The following is a 21,918-nucleotide window of genomic DNA, read 5'->3' on the forward strand; positions in this document are numbered from 1 at the left end:
GACGCCACTGCTAGAGGCTGAATTGGCAGCCTGTGTTTTTTGGGTAGCTACCAATTTAGGGCATCTATACCAGAGGGCAGGCAGAGAATCAGCTCGCGGGATCTCTTCTAGGTGTGGGTGGCATGTAAAGCTTTCTGCAACCGATCTGTTGCGCTTGTACAACGGATTGCAAATCTGGGCCAATTCTTCAGCCGATAGCAATTATTTCAAGTCGTCTTCCAGGACAGCCCATGAGACCTAGGGCTCCTCCTACCAGGACAGGAAACACATTAAAATCCATCCATCCAATCAGATAAAAGGCGGCCCTCTGGTCCTCCCACTTCAGTATTAGTGTTTCCTCCGACAGGGGGTAACAGGATTCCTGGTCTCATGGTCTGTCCTTTGAAGACTTGGAAATAATTTACTTACCTCTCCTTTCCTTGCCCAAGTGTGGTACCTCTGCTTTACAGGTCGGGGGGGGGGGGGGGACACTTTTCTCCTGTCCTGAAAGCCCAGGGAGGGTTACAACCATCGCTGATGTCAGGAAGGCAGGAGTCCTTTCCACCTCAGTGGCAGCGTCCTTGGCGCAGCCAGGCTGTGTTCCCGTGATCGCTGCTGACTTCAAAACTGGCGCCATGCAGGGCGGAGGGGGCGGAACTCCTGCATTCCCACTCTGGCCTAGGGAGGTGATGGGGTCACTTCAGTTACAGTAACATCGGTGGGCGCCGGAAACGCTGGTTCTGTTTTCCAGAGGCGCGAACAGAATTACTGGGCAGCCAGTGTTCAGGTGAAACCCAGCGGGGGCTGCAGGACACCAACCGAGCGGGATGAATCTTTCTGCAGTAACCGCTCAGGTGGTGGAAATGGGCTCTGGCATCGGCACCTCTGGAGTCTTCCCTCTTGCAAAGCCTGTAGGGGTTTTCTTTTCCTCCATAGACTGGGGGCTGGTAAAGGAGGCACTTTTTCACTTTTAACACAGGAGTGTTTATTTTGGGGCTTGTTTTACAGGGCAGTCTTAATCATAAAATGCTTTCTTTTTGTTTTAGACCAAGGCTCAGGACAAGGTCCAGACACAGCCCCCCCCCCCCCCCCCCCCCAAAAAAAAAAAAAAAAATGCCGTTTGCGGAACAAAGCTAAGTTCCACATGGACCAAAAACGTGTGCCGCACATGCATAGACAGCTTGGTTAAGGATGATCCAGCTATATCCTCCCAGAGGATGCTGACTTCTGTTAGGGATGAGTTAAACTCTACCTTTTTTTTAGCTCCTTTAAAACCCTCATAGATAAATTGCAGACTCCGTACAGTCTCAAGCCTCAGGGCCTAGTTCCAATGCAACACTGGGTGTGTGGTGACGACACGAGGGAGGAGTTGAAATCGGGTTCAGGGGAAGAGCCCAAGGATAGGGAATCCAGCAGAGGCTCCAGATTTAAACTGTCTCTTGAAGATGTGGCCGAATTACTTAACGCGGTCTGTCACATTACAAATTGAGGAGGAGAAGGTGCAACTGTCGAAGCACGATCTTGTGTATACAATACATAAGAAAAAGGCCAGGGTTTTCCCTGTATACAAATATAGTGTATGTATTCAATTATACTGGTGTAATAGGGGGGATTAATCATTATAAACCTAAAGTGTTGATCGGGGTAGAGGGAGGTCCCTATGGCTAGCGTGAGGACCAAAAATTGAGCTGGATGTAATTTTAGATCCTGTGATGTGACTGAGTATATATTCTTTGACCACATTCCAAAGGCCGTATCTGTGGGCATGACCACCATGGATGCAGCCTGTCAGCCTGAGGTTGTTTGCACCTCCAACATTCATCTGGGATACGTTTATTAAATTTGCTCAGCAATGAAGGGGTACGGGTACCATTTGGTAAGTATTTTGTAGTTATTTTCTTGAATAGAAACATTAACTGATCCCTTCAAGACATTACAGATTTTTTCCCACTGAGGATCTAAGGGGATTTCGGTGTCAGAGGACCAATCATCGGACAGTTTGTCCAATTTTATTGGGCAATTTTCTCATGACAGGAAGTGTAAAGTGGATAGCATGTGCTGTTGTGGTTGCTGGAGTGCACAAATTTGCTCAAATGTAGAGAGTAGGGTATTTTTAGAGTTTTTTTCAAACAGGAAGTGACAAAATAATGGGAGTTGAGTGTATTCCCATCTGGTCAAAGAGGAGGTATTTAGTTTAGTTTTTTTTTTTAGATCCTCAGTTGAGTAGTTTCCCGTTTTTTTTTTGAAGAAGGTGGAAGATGCGTAATCCTATTTTGTTATGTACTGTTTGTGAGATGATTGACCGGGAGGAAATTTAGGATTGTTTAGTATAGGTGTGAGAAGGCTGTTTTCTCTGATTAGCTCGTGTTTAGCATTAGTGGCGTGAAAGCAATAGATAGTGGGGCCAATCAAGGGATGCTTTTCAGCAAATACTGTAGATTTGCATATGTAAGCCAAGGGATACATTGGATAGGTATAGAGGAGAATGATTCCTCTAATGCTACCCAATCCTTCCTGTGTTTTTGGGAATGCCAGTCTGTGATGCGCAATATGTGAGAAACTTGGTAATATAGGTAAATCTGGTATGTCCATGCCCCCCTTGGATTTGGGTCTCGATGAGTGTAGACAACTTGATGCGTGGTGCTTTGTTGCCAAACGATTAATCTAATCGCTTTCTTGAGTGAGGAGAAGGTGTTGCAGTAATTGTATTGGGAGTGTTTGAAGATGAAGAAGAACATTCATTTTTATAATTGCTGCCCTGCCGAACCAAGAGAAATGGGCCTTGTTCCACTTCTTATGATCTTGAAAAATTTTCTGGGATATGGGAAGGTAATTTTTTGTGAAAATATCTGAGGTTAGTGGCAATTTCGATACCTAAATATGTAATGGCGTCGGGTTTCCATTCATAAGGGAAGGCTTGTTTGCACTGCTCCACTATATTGTTGGGCAGTGATATGTTAAGTGCTTCTGATTTAGTTCTGTTTTTAAAATTTTGAGATATATTGAAATATCTTTTTCTCTTTTTTGCAAGTTGGGTAAGGAAATTAATGGGTTGGAGATGAAGAGCAGAACATGTCTGCATACGCTGCTATTTTGTGTTGTTTTGTGGCAGAAGAGACTCCAGTTATGTCTGGGTTCAGTCTAATACTGTTAAGGAGAAGTTAGAGTGTCAAGATAGAGGGGATAGTGGACAACCTTGGTGGGTCCCGTTACTGATGGAGAAAGCATTTGACGGGGTGCCATTGATGCGCACCCTAGCGGAAGGACTACAGTAAAGTGCTAATATGAAGGCCATTAGTCGTGGGCCCAAGCCTATCGAGTGTAGGACTGCTTCCAGGTAGTCCCAGGCTAACCTGTCAAATGCCTTCTCAGTATCCAAAGACAACAATAGACCAGTTTGGGGTGTAGAGGAGAGAATATGATGTATATTGATTGCTTTTAGCATGTTGTCCCTGGCTTCCCTGCCAGGTACAAAGCCGACTTGGTCCAAATCCATTAAAGAGGGTATGAATAAGACGGTTGGCCAGAATTTTGACGTCACATTTAGTAAAGAGATTGGCCTATAATTTCGAACTTGTGTTGGGTCCTTACCTGGTTTTGGTATAACCAATATGTGAGCTTCTAGTAGTTTGGAGTGATTGGAACTGGGATTATTGAGGCTGTTGCAGGTTTTCAAGAAGGGTGCTACTAAGATATCAGTAAAGGTTCTGTAGTAGGCCAGGGAAAATCCATCTGGGCCAGGACTTTTACCGGATTTCATTAAGTACTAGTTTGAATTTGTCTAGTTAGTGGGACGTCAATGTTATCAGCTTGTTGAGTGGTTTGAAACCATTTTGTTGAAGGCATTCTCTGATAATGTCTGTTTGTTGGCCATGGATTGTTTTGTGGTTTTTGTTCAGAGGGTAGGTTGTATAAAGATGTGTAGTATTGAGTGAAAGCTTGGGCTATGTCTGTGTTAGAGTGCCTTTTTTTTTTTTTTTTTTTTTTTTTTTTTTTTTTTATTTGCCTGTAGCATCCACTGTAAGGTGGATAGTGTTCTGAGCTCTCTTTGCCGCCAAGGCCCTCACAAGATATTTACTATTGTTGTTAAATTTGTAGAATAGTTTGTGATAATATAAAACACTTTTTAATTTTAATGTTGAAAACCTCTGATTTTTGTCCCTTATCTTTTCTAGATCTTCAAGGTGGCTTAATGCTTGCGAGAAGAGCTCAGATGTTTTTTCTGGGCCATTTTTTCCTATGTGCTGCCATTTTTAGAAGAGTGCCTCTGATCACGCACTTGTGCGCTTCCCAAATTTTGGATGTTTCCACGTCGGAGTGTCATTTATCTCCAAATCCTTTTTGATTGGATTTCTAACTATTTCAGCGTTCTCTGGATGCATAATGTTTGATCTAGCAGCCAGATTTTCTTTCCGGTCTATTGGCCTGGGGTATCACCAGTGTTCACTGAAAGGGCACAATGGTCAGACACACTGGCTCAATGGAAGTTTTCTTAATTGGGTGAATATCTTTTTGAGTAATGAAAAGGTAGTCTAACCTGGAGTACCTGTTGTGTGGGGAGGAAAAGGCGTAATCCTTAACGGTGGGGTTTAATAGACTCCAAGAATCATGCAGTGTAAGGTCTTGCAACTGAATCCTAACCTGTTTAAGAGCCCTATAGGGAAGGGAAAAGGGTCCCGGGGGATGTCCTCCACAGGGTAGAGGGCAAGGTTAAAATCTTCTCCGTAGATAACACAACCTTCTTGAAAGGATGTGAGGACCGAGGTCATTTCCCTGAAGAAAGTGACCTGAGCAACGTTGGGGGCATAGACTTTAACTAGTTATAGGCATATTCCAAATGGAGCCCTTAATGCAAACATATTTACCATCCTTATTAAAGTGTCCGTTATCTCAAAAGGAACATGTTTTGCAATTAAAATTGAGGCTCTTTTGGTTTTCGCAAGACTGTGGCATGGGAGCATTGTCGGGTAGTCTCTAGTGTGCCATTTAGGAATGTGGTCAGTCTTAAAACCGATATAGCATTCATTCAGTAAACACACTTTAAGTGAGTGCAGGTATAGAAGTCGTTTAGATCTCCTTTCAGGAATATTCAAACCTTTGTGTTTTTTTTTTTTTTATTTTTTTATTTTTTTTTAATGAAGCAATTTTCAGATTTTGGAGTGGAGGAGGTGTGGGGAGTATCCATATTGATCTCAAGGTTAAACGATGGGAGGGGTTGAGGGAGAGAGTAGGTCGAGAGGGGGGGGGGGGGGGAAGAATGTGAGGAGAAAAGAGGAAAAAAAACTCCCTCTTTAGGGAATCTGGAGGTAAAACCAACTACAATAAAAAGTCATGCTTTTAACTGTTATGGGAGTGGGAGAAGTTGTCAGCTCAGAAATTGAGCTGTTTGGGGTAGTGGCAAGAGTCTAAACCTGTACTAAAAATACTAAGAAAAAAAAAATGTTAATCCAAAAATCGCGGTGAGGACCAAAATGCCTCCATCCACACAAATATAGATTTAGTATATCTAAGAGCAGAGTTGTATAAAGTACTTGAAACCCATACTTGAGTAAAAGTGGAAGTGCTCGATCAAAAAGTTACTGAGAAGTACTAAAGTATTCAACATTTTTTGTACTTGAGTAGCACATTTTTTTTTTTTTTTTAAAACTACTTGCAATACTCAAGTACTGAAAGTAAAAGTACAAGTACTGTTATGTAGTTATTAAAGAAAGAAGTCAAAAGTTTGAACATTATATTGTCTTTTATTTCAAATGCAGCTTTTATTTATACATACAGTAGCTTTTATTTTTGTATGCGCTGATAATACACATGTTTTGAGCTTCATGAAACCTTCCATCTACTGTTCTGGCAGTGGTAATTTTTAGAATTGTAACGAACTATGCAGCACAAAAAAAGAATATCGGATTAAGTAGTTCTACTTAGTTACTATACATCTCTGTGTAAGAGGTAATGTTTTTCTTGCCTGCAGTCTTTAAACTCAAAGCCTCCAATAACTCTTCCCTTGAGACAGGACCAGTTTGCTCAGGGTCTGATATCTCATCCTCAAATCGCATACTTAAGGTTAGGTTGACAGTCTGGTATCTGAAGAGCAGACACTAAGCTCCCAGGGGTTCTCAGACAAGGTAGTTAAGACCTTAGTTGTCATAAGCCTGTCACGAGAGCAATATATTCCAAAGTTTGGAAGAAATTTAACTCCTGATTGGTTGAAAATCAGCCCCCCCCCCGATTATTTTATATATATATACCGTATATTTTGGAATTTTTTTTTTCAAGAGGATGCTGATAAGGGTCCTTCCCTTAGTACCTTTTAAAGAGCAGGCTGCTGCCATTAGCTTTTTTTTCTCCAATACTCCCTTAGGGAAAATTCATTATAGCTATGTTATTTCAGGGCAATCGCCCGCTCTAAACCAATAACTGCCAGATCATGTCTGATTTTGGAACTCCTCTTTAGTCCTTCAAGCCTTAACTGTTCCTTTCGAGCCTCTGAAGGATTTAACAGTGAAATTGCTCACACTGAAAGCTGCGTTCCTGATTGCAGTAATGTCAGCTCGAAGAGTCAGTGAATTTCAGGCCTTCTCGATTGGAGTGCCCTTTCTTAAAATTTTTGATGGAGTAGTGTTAAAAATCGATCCAGGGTTTTTATTTAAGGTAGCCACTTCCTTTCATAGATCACAGGATGTTCTACTACCGCTACTACCTCCTTTTTTTTTTTTTTTTTTTTTTGTGTAGCTCTCCAAAATTAATTTTAGTTGTCTGGACCTCAGAGTTCTGGCTTACCTAGAGGTTACTAAAACCTTTAGGAAATGTGAAAACTTATTTGTACTTTTTTTCTGGCGCGCGCACACACAAGGGTAATACAGCCTCTAAAGCCACCATAGCTAGGTGGAAAAAACAGGTTTATTGCAGAAGCCTATAAAGCCAAAAATGTTGCTCCACCTTTTTTTCCATGCATTCAACAAAGGCCTTGTCCACGTCCTGGGCCGAAAAGGCTGGTGCCTCACCAGATCAAATCTGTAAGACAGCTACCTGGTCTAACGTTTCAACCTTTTGTTAGACCTTATCGCCTGGACCTCTCAGGATCAGGCATTTGGTCGCAAAGTGCTCCAGTCAGTAGTCCCTCCCTAGATAATTCTGGCTCGTCTCATGCGTTGTCCTGGAGACGACTTGAGAAAAGCGGAGTTAGACTTACTGGTAACTCCTTTTCTGAGAGTCACAGCAGGAGGAGAGACAGCAGTCTGCCTCCTCCTAGGGACTCTGCTCCCTGCCAAAAATGCCCTGTCACATGTACCCCCCCTCTGGCTTTTATGAGCAATCCTAGGATGTATTGAAAGAATGCCCTCCCACTGGGACTCCCATAAAAGCCAATGTGTCACTGGCTAGGTTTCCTCCACTGTCCCTGTTGCACATATGCTGAAAGTATGGTCAATAATTCCAATGTGCGAAGGGATCGGACCGGGTGAAGCAGAATTATTTTATTGAAAACTTTTCTGCAATGACATGGACATGAGGTATGATGACCTTTTTAGTCTGGTGGACACAGCACAGCAACTGCTACTCTGTTCATACATACTATTACATAGTGTGTGTGTGTGTGTGTATACTCTCAACATTCTCGTATACAGGAATAACGTCCTCATAGAAAATGACCAATTAAACGTGCTGATATGTTGCTCCTTCTGCATCACAGTGGTCTCATAGTACAATCTAATATGAGATATAAAAACATTACACTATAATAACACATTCCTGGTACACTAGTCATGTGATGCTACAGTGTGACCCACTAACATTTGTGCAGTGTGTTATTCAATCACACAGTAGTGACAGCAGCCTTTACTTATCACGGGGATGTAAATTAAATCAATTTCGCCCTGTTTATAGCCCTAAAATATACTCCCTCTTACCTGCAATGACATGAGGACCTTTAGTCTGGTGGACAGCACAGCAACTGCTATTCTGTTCCCCCAGGAACAAAAGGTCTTAACTTTTTAGTTCCTCCCATGCCTTGCTGCAGTTGAACTTTGTGCTGCCATCTACTGGTGATTATAGAAATGCCATTAAACTTTTTTTTCTTTTTTTTTTTTTTTTTATGGGGTACCTGACATCCCTTACATCCCAACAGGCTCCCCTATTGGATACAGTGGTGACACTCCTCAGACCCAGTGAATCACACCTGGACATGCAACAGGCACCCTCATAGATCAGGCTCCTCTGAGCAGAAGGAGCAATATATGCATTTTTCCTAGCACCTACCTAGCAGGGTGCTACATACAGCTAGTCTTGAATGTTCTATCAAAATCCACAATATCCAAGAGGGTTTTTTGTACCATTTACCAGGGGCACCAGAAGCTTTTGTGCTGCGTGACTATGGGGTCAGTATTACCATATTCGTATCTTTGCCTTTTTGGCCTAGGCACAGCTCCTTGAGTGTTCAGCAAAACATCAGTCTCAGTGGGCTGCCTTGAGACCAAGTGGGATTCCGATCGTTAGATGACCTTTTTGTTTTAGACAGTCTTGCTTGGAGTTGGCATCATCTAGCCAATTCGGCAGACCATGGATGCAGTGGTAGGTCCATGGGATTGCTAAACTTTTTGGGTGTTTTTTTTTTTTTTTTTCTCTTGCTAGTGACGCTGCTGCAACTACTGGTGTCTCCAGATTGGCCCTGCAGGTCTTGGTACATGAATCTTATCATCTGATAGCAATTATTCCTGTGGCATCTACTGGTCTGGGAGACTTGTCTCAAAGGCTCATTTACCACCCTGCTTAGTTGTCTGTCTGCCCAAATGTGATGGAAGGTGACACCTTGGAGTTGCCCATGGGTAGGATCTTCAGATGTAGACAAAGGGCTAATTGTGATACTATGGGAGTTATTCATGGTTTGTGTTCCTGTAACTCTCTTTATGTTGGTGTGTAGAGAGGTCATTTATATGGTCCTGAAAGCATTTGTGCATAGGTCTAATAGTTTTATTATCTGCAAGCTCCCATAGCTAGCCATGTCTAGAACATAATAGACCCCCGTTGTCTGGGAGTGTGGGTTTTGGCGGTAGTACCCCAGGACACTAGGGGGGGGGATTTTGATCAGGTGGCTCTTCAACACGAGACTCGGTTGATTTGCTACCAAACCACCGGGCTTGAATGATGGCCTCAGTTTTGTATCTTGAAGTAAAAGTATAGTGGGGTTTTTTGTAATCATCTTGTTGAATAATAGTGGAATACAAAATACCCACTGATCCAGATATTGTAGGAGATGATACATATTCTAAATCAGGGGAGTCTGAGTATTGGATGTGAAATCGTTATGTTGCTAGGCAGGCATGTTTTCCTTGTGTATGGACGCATTGATAATGTTTTACATATGCATATAGATTTTTTTTTTTCTCCTTTTTTATACTTTTGCTGTTTCCCCTCTAGGGGGTCAACGGCAGTAGATTTGGGGATGTGGTTGTCGCGTCTGGCGCTTTCATGCTGGTGCCTTCTACATTCGGCGGATGGAGTTTGCGCTCACATGTTTTTGCCATCACGTTTGTGCGAATGCGGCATGGTGCCCATATTCAAACAACAATTCATAGATTCATAGCTGTAGTATATTATAACACATGGGGACAAATCCATTCACTACTTTGCCTCTGAAGCAGCTGTCCTGTGTCTAGCAACTGGTCAGGCATACACACCATCCACCCTTCCTGCCAGCACCTTTGGTGATGGAACTATGGACATTTGGGAGATGTATTTACCTGCAGAGATTGATGGCTTTAACCTCTCTATGAACTTATTGGATGGATTGAGTATGCTCACTTGCCTACTTTACAAGCCTACCCTTATTGGATGGATTGAGTATGCTCACTTGCCTACTTTACAAGCCTACCCATCCAACACTGACCTAAGGGTCCTGTTTTACCATTTTGGATGATACTTGATGGAACTGTTTACCTGGGATGTGTTGCGAGGGAGGCTTCTTTAGTTTACTTTGAAACTATACATCAGATGCTTTGGTCTACCCTGTGACATTGCTTTTGGTGAACCATGTACTTCCTCTGGACAACATGTAACCTATTTCTCCAACAGATGTGGTATACCCTGTTTCCCTGAAAATAAGCCCTACCCTGAAAATAAGACCTAGCGTAATTTTCAGGGATGGCTGCAATATAAGCCCTACCCTGAAAATCAGGGGCGTACCGTGGGGTTGGCCAGAACGGCGCCCGCCAGGGGCGCAGGCCAAGGGGGGGGCGGAAAAACACTGGCAGGGTAGTGTGGAAGCAGTGACTTACTGCTCCTCCCGGTCCTCCGTTCAGCCTGCGCCCCACGGCTGCACCCCCCGCTTCGCTGCAATCTCGGAAGCCGCCCGCCCGGAGCTCACTGTCCACCAGACTGCCTGTGACTGTGTGTGTCGGAGGCTCGGTGCAATGGGCGGGCCGGCGGCTCCCCTCGTCAAAAGGCTCCGCCCCCATAATCTCGTCATCAGCAGGCTCCTAGCTCCAGGCTCAGCAGGCTGCCTGCCGGTGGTGGAGGATGAATGGTGAATGCTGCACTCTCTCTGCCAGTGCATGACGGACGCTTAGCTGGCTGGCTCCCAGGTACTATCCCAGGTACCATTAGAACTTAAAGCAGAAGAAATTTTTTAAAATGGTGTGTATGTATGATATGCCATCCTCTGTGCTGCACTATATATATATATATATATATATATATATATATATTATATATATATATATATATATATATATATATATATATAATGTGCAGCACAGAGGATGCCGTATGTGTGTGTGTGTGTATGTATATATGTAATATATATATTGCAGCATAGATATAGTGCAGTATAGAGGATGCCATATCCTGTGTGTGTGTGTGTGTGTGTGTGTGTATGTGTAAAAAAAAAATATATATATATAGGTGCCGCCTCATTAGCTCACATTATTGAAGGAGAACAATTACCTGTTTCCAAAATTTTATAACAAACTAAAAAAACTTTTTTTTTTTTTTTAATTTTTTGGTTTTGTTTGTTCAGCAAAAAAATAAAAACCCCAGTAGTGATTAAATACCACCAAAAAGCTCAATTTAGCCTTAGGCTCGGTTCACACTTGTGCGATGCAGGAACGCTGCGAATATGCAGCATGATCCCGCATCGCATCCGCACCTCTGGCAGTTCACACTGCCATATGTGATACGCAGGGGGTGTCAATTAAAAGTTAACGACACCTCCAGTTTGATCGCATATAGCAGTTCTAGCTGACAGTTCACACAGGATCCGATCGCACAAGTGTGAACCACTGTGCGATCCGATTCTGAGGCGGCTCAAAAAATGCCTCATGTGCGTGTTTGGTGCAGATGCGCTGCAAATTCAGCCATACAAAGTGTATGGCTGGACTCGCATCCTCACAGGAAATCACATGTAATGAAGGAGCAGTGCGCTCTGATATTACATGCGATCAGCGCATCCGCACAAATGTGAATCGGCACTTAATCTCATCTGACTACTATGCTTATATGCAATATCTGCTTCTGAGTCAAAACAATTGAAAAAGGACTGTATAACCTAAACATTATCTTTAATGGATACGCAGACTAATAAAAATTAAAAGAAATTGATGTAAAAAGACAAACCGAATATCCAACTCTTTAATGATGGGGGGGGGGGGCGCCGATACAGCTTCTCGCCAAGGGCGCTGGAGACCCTAGGTACGCCTCTGCTGAAAATAAGCCTTAGTAAAATCCTTGTGAAAACATGTAATCGGTTTTGTAAAAAGAATATATAATGTACAGTGTGTCTCCTTTTTTGTAACTTTATTGTGGAAGAAAACGTATTTACAGTGCCGCTGGATGCTCATGTGATCTGCCAGAGATCTTTTTCTCTCCTCCCAGCTGACATCAGTGGCCCCTCCCTCTGCAGTGCTTGGAGCAGGGTTAACATTAGCGGGGATCTCAGCCCCTCCCTCTGCAGTATTCGGAGAGGGAAAGTAGAGCTCCGGAGGGTCACATCAGTGCCCAGTGGTGCTGTAAATAAGGTATTTTCCACAATAAAGTTACAAAAGGACACACTGCACATAATCTTTTTACAAAATCAATTACATAAGTTTACAATGACTTTATCCAAGGTTTATTTTTGGGATGATAGAATGTCTTAATGCTGACTCCTGAGCTGACGAGGGGGAGAGAAGACGAGGACACAATTGTTTTTTTTGAACATTTTATTGTTTTATTCCAAGTTCTTTAGAACATGGAGAGGGCTAAACGACACAGCGCACGCACTGTGATGTCTATCTTGCTTAAAAGGATCTGGATATTTTTTTAATTTAGGGTTACAATCACTTTAACCACTTTCCGACCAGCCGGCGCAGTTTTACTGCGGCAGGCTGGCTAGGCTGCGCTAAACATTTTGGGAATATTTTTTTTTTTTTTTTTTTATAGCAGAATGTGAAAATTTTATTTTTTTTTTTCAGAATTGTCGCTTTTTTTGTTTATAGCACAAAAAATAAAAACTGCACAGGAGATCAAATGCCACCAAAAAGCACAATTTGTGGGAACAAAGACATCAATTTTATTTCGATAGCGACTGCACAATATTCAGTTAAAATAACGCAGTGCCGAATCGCAAAAAAATGGCCTGGTCATTAAGGGGGCAAATCCTTCTGGTCCAGAACTGGTTAAGATCGTCATTGTACATGCGTAAATAAATAAGACATCCACTGAAAATAAGCCCTAGTGTGTTTTTTGTAGCCAAGATTAATATAAGACCCGGTCTTATTTTCAGGGAAACGCGGTACTCACTAATATGAGCTAACCAGGGACATATGCTCACCTTTTCTATATCAAAAGTATCAATGGCAATGAGACTTTCCATCACTATTTACTGACAAGCTATACAGCTTGTCTTCAACATTAAACCTCTCCCTTTCCTAGTTCTATTTCCTGTGTATGGGTACACCACCACCAATCATCTAAGAATTTTTTGTTCATTTATTCTTTGATTGTTTCACATACCAATGAACATGGATCTATGGTGTGTTTGGTGAGCAAACATTTTAATGTTTGCATATTATGCACACTCTTTTGATGTTTCACTCATTAAAGATAGAATTTTACTGTAGCCCAGTTATGTATGTTTTTACCAGTTCCCATTTCAAGCCACTTTTCCTCTCAGAAAACATGTATGGTGCCTACTTTAGATTTTTTTTTTTTTTTTTTTTTTTTTTTTTTTTAATTTAGCACCCTGCTTAGTTGCTGACTTTAACAGAATGGCTATTTGTAAGCCAATTACTAATGGACAGAGGATTATCAGACAATCCAAACAATTGCTAGCTAAGGCTTGCAAGGCCAGATCCTGTAAATATACAAAATGCTTCAATGACCTCAGAGAAATCCTGCTACCTAAGGCCCCTTTCACACTAGTGCGACTTGTCCTGCGATTTTGCACCGCAAAATCGCATGACAAGTCGTTTTCCATTATTTTCAATGAGCCCAATTCATATCAGTGCATTTTGAAGTCGCCCCGACTTCAAAGTAGTTCCTGCACTACTTTGGCACGATTTTAATGCGTTTTTGAGGTATATAGCCCTGAGCCATTGCTCAAAGTCGCGTCTCATAAGTGTGAAAGGGGCCTAAATGTGTAAAGTTGTCCAAGACTCCTTTTTGCCGTGTTTGCCCTCTACCAGAAATAAGGACTTTCTTTGAGTCCCCAAACAAGTCCACCACTATTAGGCAGTTTTTCAGGTTTTCAAGATGGCCACTTGGTTATCCACACAAGGTTGGTGTGGCAGCATCATTCTAATCATTTAATGGCAGTTTTTCAGGACTAAGTGGTCTGAGTTTGTGTGTTTTTAAACCAGATCTTGAATTACTGTTCCTCAAAGCCCTATGCAGTGTTAAGCCCTGTAAAAGGTTTTTGTTTTTGTGTTGAGGTCGATTGGAATGGTTAGGCCTCAAGAAAGCTACAGAATCTGTAGGTGCAGTTCGATTCACAGACCTGTAATGCAGAACAGTCATTTGGACCTCTATCACAAACTTCAATTTTGTCTTATTTTTCTTGCAGTGCTCAGTTTCTGGGTGTTCCAAAACCTTTCATAAGAAGAGAGCTTTAAAAAATCACTTGTCGGTGCACAAAGTTGAACCCTGCTTTGCGTGAGTATACATTCTACCCATAGGTTTATTTGTAGAACATGGTACTCAAGTGACTGCGTGTGCCCCCCCCCCCCCCCCCCCCACTAGTTTTGGTCTTTCTCGTATTCTCAGCTGCTTTGGCAAAATAACTCCTAGACTGGCTTTAGTGTAAAAGGCATAATGCTATGCAATGCCTACAGTAACACTGGATCTTACTGCTGTGGTTGAAATACTTGCAGGGCCAGGCTGGCCTACCAGGATAGCGGAAAATTTTCCTGGAGGGGGGCATGCTGTCAGCTAGGAGCTTTGGGATTTTTTTTTTTTTTTTTTTTTAAATAAAAGAACCGCTCAGGGGCAGCAGGATGTAGGGCTATCCCTGGAGCCTGTGGCCACCCAGCTGGGCTGTTCACGCAGCCTCTTCACGGCCGCCCATTCAGTTCATGGCATGGCTGGAGAGGAACGTGAGCTGGGAGGGCCTGGAGGAGACCTATCTCCCGAGTTCAGCATAGGTGTCACTGCTGTGAGACAACGGAGCTGGAAGCAGTGAGTAACCCTGCCTGAAATTGCCATTAACTCAAAGTCCCCACTACAGCTCTTGATCGTCAGAGGTCATTTAAGAACCCCTAAATTGGCTGATCAGAGAACAGGAGAGCTGGATAGAGAGATTGGAGGGAATGGGGGGGGGGGGGGGGGGAGAAGAGATAAACAAGACATTAGGATAAGGAGAACAAGGAGTGGTAAATTCTAAAATGTACCATAAGGGGCTTTAATACTGTATGAGTAGGAGGGACTCGGGGCGCAAATGCCTTGGGTACTACTACCTGTAAAAAAAAAAATAGGAGAAGCTCCATGAAAATGTTCACGAATCGTGAGATGGAAGGATCTTGTAGTAAAACCCACGCACTAACTACAAATTTGTCTGCTTCTATACATATTCAAGTATGTTCACTCGGGTGATATCAAATACAACTTTTGTGGTTTGGAAAAGGTAAAAATCTCTGCCGTAGAGGAGACACCCACTGGAAGCAGTGTGGTGAATATTATTTAACCTTCAGACCAGAATGCCTGCTGGTTGAATTACAGATACAAAGTGAATCTTTCTAAAGTAAAGATCTTAGTTGATTATTTGCTATATCTGTCATACTGGCTTGCAATTTCATTTACCCATTCAGGAGTTTGTCGAATGCTTATTTTTATATATGTAAGAGAAAGGAGGGATAGTGGCGCTGCCTAAAATGGAAAACTTGATATAAAGTGTAGCAAAGTGATCCTAGTAATATATCATCAATTGCCAAATGTATAAAGTGACTTAATGCTTATAAAAACGTGTTTGCAAAATAATAGATATCTAAAGATCAACACTATATAATGTAAATATAATTGCTAGTGACAAATGGTGTAAATATCAAAGTGCAATATTTAAGGTGCTTCTAAAAAGAAATAGTGACTGGTGCATAAATAGTGATACATGTGATAAATATCAAAAAATTAGTAATAAACTGCACCAAACAATTTTTTTTTTTTAAATTCATGCAATTATAAAGTGCTTTTTAAGAAAGTGCTGTAGTGTCTGGAAAAACCCCAATTCTACCATGTAATATGGTGTGGGGTGATATAAAGTGCCAACAGCAAACGATATTCAATATGCACAGCAAAAAAGTCCAGTTTAGGTAAACAGTCTATATGTCACATGCAGTGACCACAAGCGGGTAAGTGTTCCCAAATTGATGTAGGTGACAACACTCTGGTGAATATTTATTTGTTGTCACCTACATCAATTTGGGAACACTTACCCGCTAGGATGACTTTGCTACACTTTATATCAAGTTTTCTATTTTAGGCAGCGCCACTCTCCCTCCTTTCTCTTACATTCATGGTATAGTCTCTGGACTATCATTTAGGGAGGCTGCAGCCTATTCATATATCACATCTATAATTTATAATTTTATATACACTGAGTTCACACATTTATCCTCACCTCCAAATGGACCATAGCGCGGAAGTTTTATATCTTTTATTTTTATATATGTATATATTTTTTTTTATTTAATTTATTTCCTAATCATTGATTTTAGTGCCACACCTGTCAATTGATTCCTAATTTTATAATTGAATTGATGTAATGAACATTAAGAGGTGGGAGTTTGGATATTGGTGTGTAAAATATATACTTGTCCCATTTAATCTGCTGTGATCAAGGCTTTCTGCCAACGTGTAATCTCCTGTTTAGTACTCGCTGTCGTGTACCAATAAAGTAACTCATGGATTGGAGTTGCTGGCTCTACTTTTTAGTATGAGTATACATGCAATGGTACATTGCAGCTTTGCCCTATGTACATAAATCTGCAGAGTCTACTGTAGATGTGCTTTAAATTACATGTACAAATTTGACGTTGTGTAATCCTCATATTCTAATGCCATGAAAATCCCAAAATGCAGGCAACTTCAGGTGTAAAGACCACTTACTTGTAGGTAGGTGCCTACAAAGTGTGTGTGGATTTTTTTTTTTTTTGCGATCCTAATGAGTACCAAAGTGCCTAAAAGTGGGCAGAGTCAAAAGTGGAAATTCCCCCTTTTGTGAAGTTCCACTGTAATTTTAAATATAGCAGAAATCCAAATTTTAATTGTATCTATGTAGCACCCTCCTAGGTAGGTTCTAGTGAGCGTATAGTTTTGAGCGTTCTGCCTACCAGAGGGGCTGTAGGTAAATCTATATTCTCTGCCTACCAGAGCAGGATCGGTTAGTGAGGTTTGCTCATTGTGCTCAGGATGCAACTCTTTCTGTGTGGAGTTTCACACTGGTCCAATAGGGAGGCATGTTGGACAGTGGTAGGAAATCTGACAAATGGGTGCATAGGCTTTTGCTACAGTCCTGATTGGCACAGGGAAAGTTGCCTTGGAACATGATGGGATACTGTATAAAAGCCAGAACCACATGTGCTCGAAGGTCTTATCTGGATAGCTGAGTCCCAGGGGACTGGAGAGTAACAGTGAGGAACTGAACCCGGAGCTCCAGAGGAGCTGATTGAGAAGGGTAACACTGGAGGATCTGTCTCTGCAGTACAGTGAGCGCAGAATCTCGTGTCAAGGGGCCTGACCTGAGGGGGGGGGGGGACCCCTGCTCCTAGGATAGTCAGTGGATGGGTGTCGGTTGAAATGGGATGCTAGTTAGTGTTCTGAAGTGTTCTCATCCACTAAGTAATTTTGCTAGGAAGTGAAGAGCAAGAGACTTAACCTTTTCTACACTTGTGGCAATGTGGATTAAGCAGCCTAGCTGCTTCCAATCAACCTAGAAGGCTTAGAGATGACTATTCACATTAGCTGAGGACTGCTAACTGAAGTATCCCACTATTCCCTTCTCCTCCTATCCAAATTCCAAATAAACATAAAAAAAACCAACACCTCCTAGACGGTTTGTGACGAGCCATTAGGAGCAAGGAGGGATCAACTAACTATATCTCAAGGTAACTGTGTGCTGGTAATCAGGGGAGCTCATCAAGTCATTATTCAGCAGGCCCTGTGGGGTCAGTGCTACATTATTTAAAATCGTGATCAGTATTTTGTGATCACATAAAAGGATGAGGTGTTGCATGAAGAAGCTTTTTGATATGGTTAATTTTGGCGTGATTGCAACTTTTTCACAAGTGATGCTTCATTTTATGAGGGAGTTCATCTACACTTGATTGCAGCCAATTGTGCTAATTTAACATTGGAGAACACACAGTGCAGAGTTAGAGCTGCTTGCTTTATTAAACTTGGAAGCAGTTTGATCACAGCATGCCCATATGCACATCAGGATTGTATTAGCATTTTTCAATTATTTGGAACAGGGCCCTCTTTGTGCCAAATACCTTCTCTTCTTTAACCACTTCCCACCCAAGGACGTATCCATACCTCCTTGGGTTTCAGTGGTTATACTGGGATGATGCCTGCACCTTCAGGCATTATCCCGGTGCTATTTTCAGCCGGCGATTCTGTAGAAGGCAGAAGTGATCAGAGTGGCTAATTGGCCACTCAATCACTTCTGCGGGTTGCCTGTCGCCATCTCTCCTGGGCTCTCCAATCTCATCGTGGAGGCCAGGAGCAATGCAGCAATGGCTGCCTAGGATAGAGGAACTGATGGGGGGGGGGGGGGGGGGGGGAGAATGGTGCATTCCTCTTTCAAAATCCCCAGCACTCATAATACCAGTGCTTCTACTTCCGGATCCAGATGGTTGAGGCCATCGCCACTGTCTGGGACCAAGCCTTCAGGGCAGGGTCAGAAAAAGCCCTGGGTCCAGAAATCAGCCAAATCTTCTAAGCCCTCTGTGAAGAGGTGCCCCCTTTCATGTGGGTGGGCAGGATGGTTGTGGCAGTTCTCAAAGGTTTGGGTGGAATTGATCCAAGACAACTCAGTATCTCCACCATTTTTACAGGGGTACAAATTGGAATTTTGGGTGTTTCCCGTATCCCTGGTTTATAAGGTCAAGTTTACTATCGGATCCCCTAAAAAGGTCTTTCTGACATTGGACCAGCTGAAAGCTCAAGGTGATGGAGGTTCCGGAGGACGAAAAGTTCAAGGGTTTGTACTCAAACCTGTTCGTAGTCTCCAAACCAAACTGGTATGTGAAATCTATTCTGGATCTCAAATCTTTAAACCAGTTTCTGAACGTTCATACTTTCCGGATGGCGTCAATTCATTCAGTCGCAGCCTCTCTGCAGGGAGAGGAATTTCTGGCATCCTTAGACCCAGGCTCATCAAGGTTCCTACGCTCTGCAATAGAGAACCGTCATTTTTAGTTTGTGGCCCTGCCCTTCGTGTTAGCCACAGCTCCAAGAGTTTTCACAAAGATCCTAGCTCCAATATTGGCTGTTCTAAGGTACCGAGGGATATCCATGATAGGATATCTGTATCCTATCCATTACTAATAGATCAATTGGCTTCAGCTCCTAAGCCAAAATATCCTCTAGACAGTACAGTTCTTGGAACGTCTGGGTTAGATACTGAAGTTGGTAAAGTCAGCCTTACAGCCAGTCAGTGTCTGGAATTTCTGGGTTGTCTTGTGGCCACAGAACAGGCAAAGATATTCTTTCCAGCAACAAAGGTCCCAGACCTGAAGGATCAGGTTCGGTCCGTAGTAAGGCTGAGATATCCTTCTATACGCTTTTGCATGATGTTACTAGGGAAGATGGTGTCTGCATTCGAGGCAATTCCCTATGCTCAATTCCGTGCCAGACCCTAAAGAACAGCATTATTTCTGCCTGGACCAGAAAGGTTCAGTCTCTGGACCGATCCAGGTCTCTGGTACCAAGAGCATGTCAGTCTAAATTAGTAGGGGTTGACCAGAAATCTAGAAAAGTAAATCCTTTCTTCCAGTGACTTGGCAATTAGTCACTACAGATGCCAGTCTTTCTGGCTGGGGAGTGGTTCTGCAGGAAGCCACTGTCCAGAGTAAATGGTCTTGGGTAGAGAAAAGGTTTCCCCATCAACATTTTGGAAATCCGAGCAGTCAGTCGGGCTTTGAAATTCTGGACGTCCAGGCTTCAGGGTCACCCTGTCGGGGTACAATCCAACAATGCCATGGCTGTGACTTGAATCAACCATCAAGGGGGCACAAGGAGTCAGTCAGCCCAGAAAGAGTTGCACTTTATCTTGTCACAGAAGATGTTTGTGCCATGCCTGACAGCAGTTTTTTTTTTTATTCCGGGAATAGAGAACTGGCAGGCAGACTTTTGAGGAGTCAGTTCAACCTATGGTGTGTTTGCTGTTAACCATACATTGAATTCCCCTGTATGTTGTGGTCTTTAAGGTGCCCATCTAATAGTTTTTTGACACCATCGATGCTCCCTGCTGATACGACTGCTTGTGGAAGAGAATTCCACATCTTACTGCTCTGACAGTGAAGAACCCCTTACGTATTTAAGGTTAAACCGTTTCTCCTCTAGTTTTAGTGAGTGGCCACATGTCTTATTATATTCCCTTACTCTGAATAGGTTTTTCCATATGCTAGGGTTGCCAGTACAATATTTGTACATTGATATCATATCCCCCCCTCAATCGTCTCTTCTCCAGGGAGAATGTTAAGTGCTTGCAGTCTTTCCTCATAGCTGATGTCCTCCATTCCCCTAATTATTTTTGTTGCCCTTCTCTGGACTTTCTCCAGTTCCAGCACATCCTTCCTGAGGACCGGTGCCCAGAACTGGACAGCATACTCCAGATGTGGCCGGACCAGAGTCTTGTAGAGTGGGAGAATAATCTCTATTTTTGTAGTGAATCCCCTTTTTTATACATGCCAGTATTCTGTTGGCTTTGCTTGCAGCGGCTTGGCATTGCATGCCACTGCCAAGCCTGTTGTCCACCAGTACCCCCAGGTCCTTTTCCATCCTAGACTCACCCAGAGGTTCCCCCCCCCCCCCCCCCCCAGTGAGTAGCTTGTTTCGGGTTTCTGGCACCCAAGTGCATTACTTTACATTTTTCAACATTAACCCTAATCTGCCATGTAGTTACCCACCCCATTATTTTGTTCAGGTCCGCTTGTAAGGTTTCCACATCCTGCATAGAAAATATTGGCATGCTTAGTTTAGTATCATCGCAAATACGGAGATTGTACTAGATATCCCCTCCTCTAGATAATAAACCGGATTGGGGGACCCCACTTTCCACACCTGCCCAATCCGAGTACTCCCCATTTATCACAACCCTCTGGACTCTCCCCTGGAGCCAGTTCTCTATCCAGGTACTCACCCTATGGTCCATACCTACATTCCTTAGTTTGTACAGTAAGCATTTGTGGGGAATGGTGTCAAAGGCCTTTGCAAAGTCCAGATACACTGCATCCAAAGGCTTACCTTTATCTAGGTGGCAGCTCACTTCATCGTAGAAGGTTAATAGATTGGGTTGGCAAGAACGACTTTTCATGAATCCATGCTGATTACTACTAATACCGTTTTCATTACTAAAGTCTTGTATGTAACCTCACCTCCAAAATCTTGTACTGATGTTGGGCTGACCGGCCTATAGTTACCCGGGATATCTCGGCCCTTTTTTTAAATATTGTTACCACGTTGGCTTTTTTCCAATCAGCTGGCACCATACCATTCTGTGTAGACTATCCTTAAAGATCAAGAATAATGGTCCGGTGCAGCTAATGCAGCGTCTTTTGCGTGTAATTCTGGTAGCTCCAGCATGGCTGAGGGTTTGGTTTGCACAAATCCAGAGATGGCAGTGACGAGGCCTTGGGCCCTTCCACTGCGTCTGGACCTACATTCTCAAGGTCCGATATTCCACCCTGCTGTACATTCTGTAAATTTTGATGGCTTGGCTATTGAAGCCTTCATCTTGGAGTGGGGTGTATCTGGCCCTGCAGTTCATACACTGGTTTTCTAGCATTTATCAATCTCCAGAAACACTTATTACAGAATCTGGAAAACCTACATTGCCTGGTGTGAGGCCAGACAATGGCATCCCTGCAATTATATCAGAATTCTAGCTTTCCTTCAAGCAGGAGTAGATATGAAGTTAGCCTTGAGCACTATCAAAGGGAAGATTTCAGCCTTATCGGTTTTCTTCCAGGAACCGATCGCTTGCCATTCGTTGGTTCAGACCTTCCTCCAGGGAATGTTATGTTTGCTTCTGCCTGTGAAGCCACCTTTGTCATTGTGGAAATTTGGTTTTGGCAGTTTTTTGTAAAAACAGCCTTTTGAGCCTCTGGGGCAAAGTTCCCCTAGTTCTTTTGACCAGAAAACTGGTCTTTTTGATCGCAATAACTTCAGCTAGAAGGGTATCAGAACTAGCCGCTCTTTCTTGTAAAGAGCCAATCTTGATATTTCATCAAGATGGGGTGATTTTACGTCGACACCCAG

General features: G+C 42.8%; 1 protein-coding gene across 1 annotated transcript in view; it reads left to right on the forward strand.

Moving 5' to 3' along the window:
* Window positions 1-21,918, forward strand: part of LOC309567384 (P43 5S RNA-binding protein-like) — a gene marked incomplete at both ends in the record, with an annotated part of 130,500 nt that overhangs the window by 33,609 nt on the left and 74,973 nt on the right. The window contains 1 exon segment of the mRNA XM_082272791.1: window positions 14,009-14,097. Within this exon segment, the coding sequence (XP_082128917.1) occupies window positions 14,009-14,097 (89 nt within the window).

Source organism: Pelophylax lessonae (assembly GCF_965119305.1).
Source record: "Pelophylax lessonae genome assembly, chromosome: 11".
In the NCBI taxonomy this organism is placed as follows: Eukaryota; Metazoa; Chordata; class Amphibia; order Anura; family Ranidae; genus Pelophylax; species Pelophylax lessonae.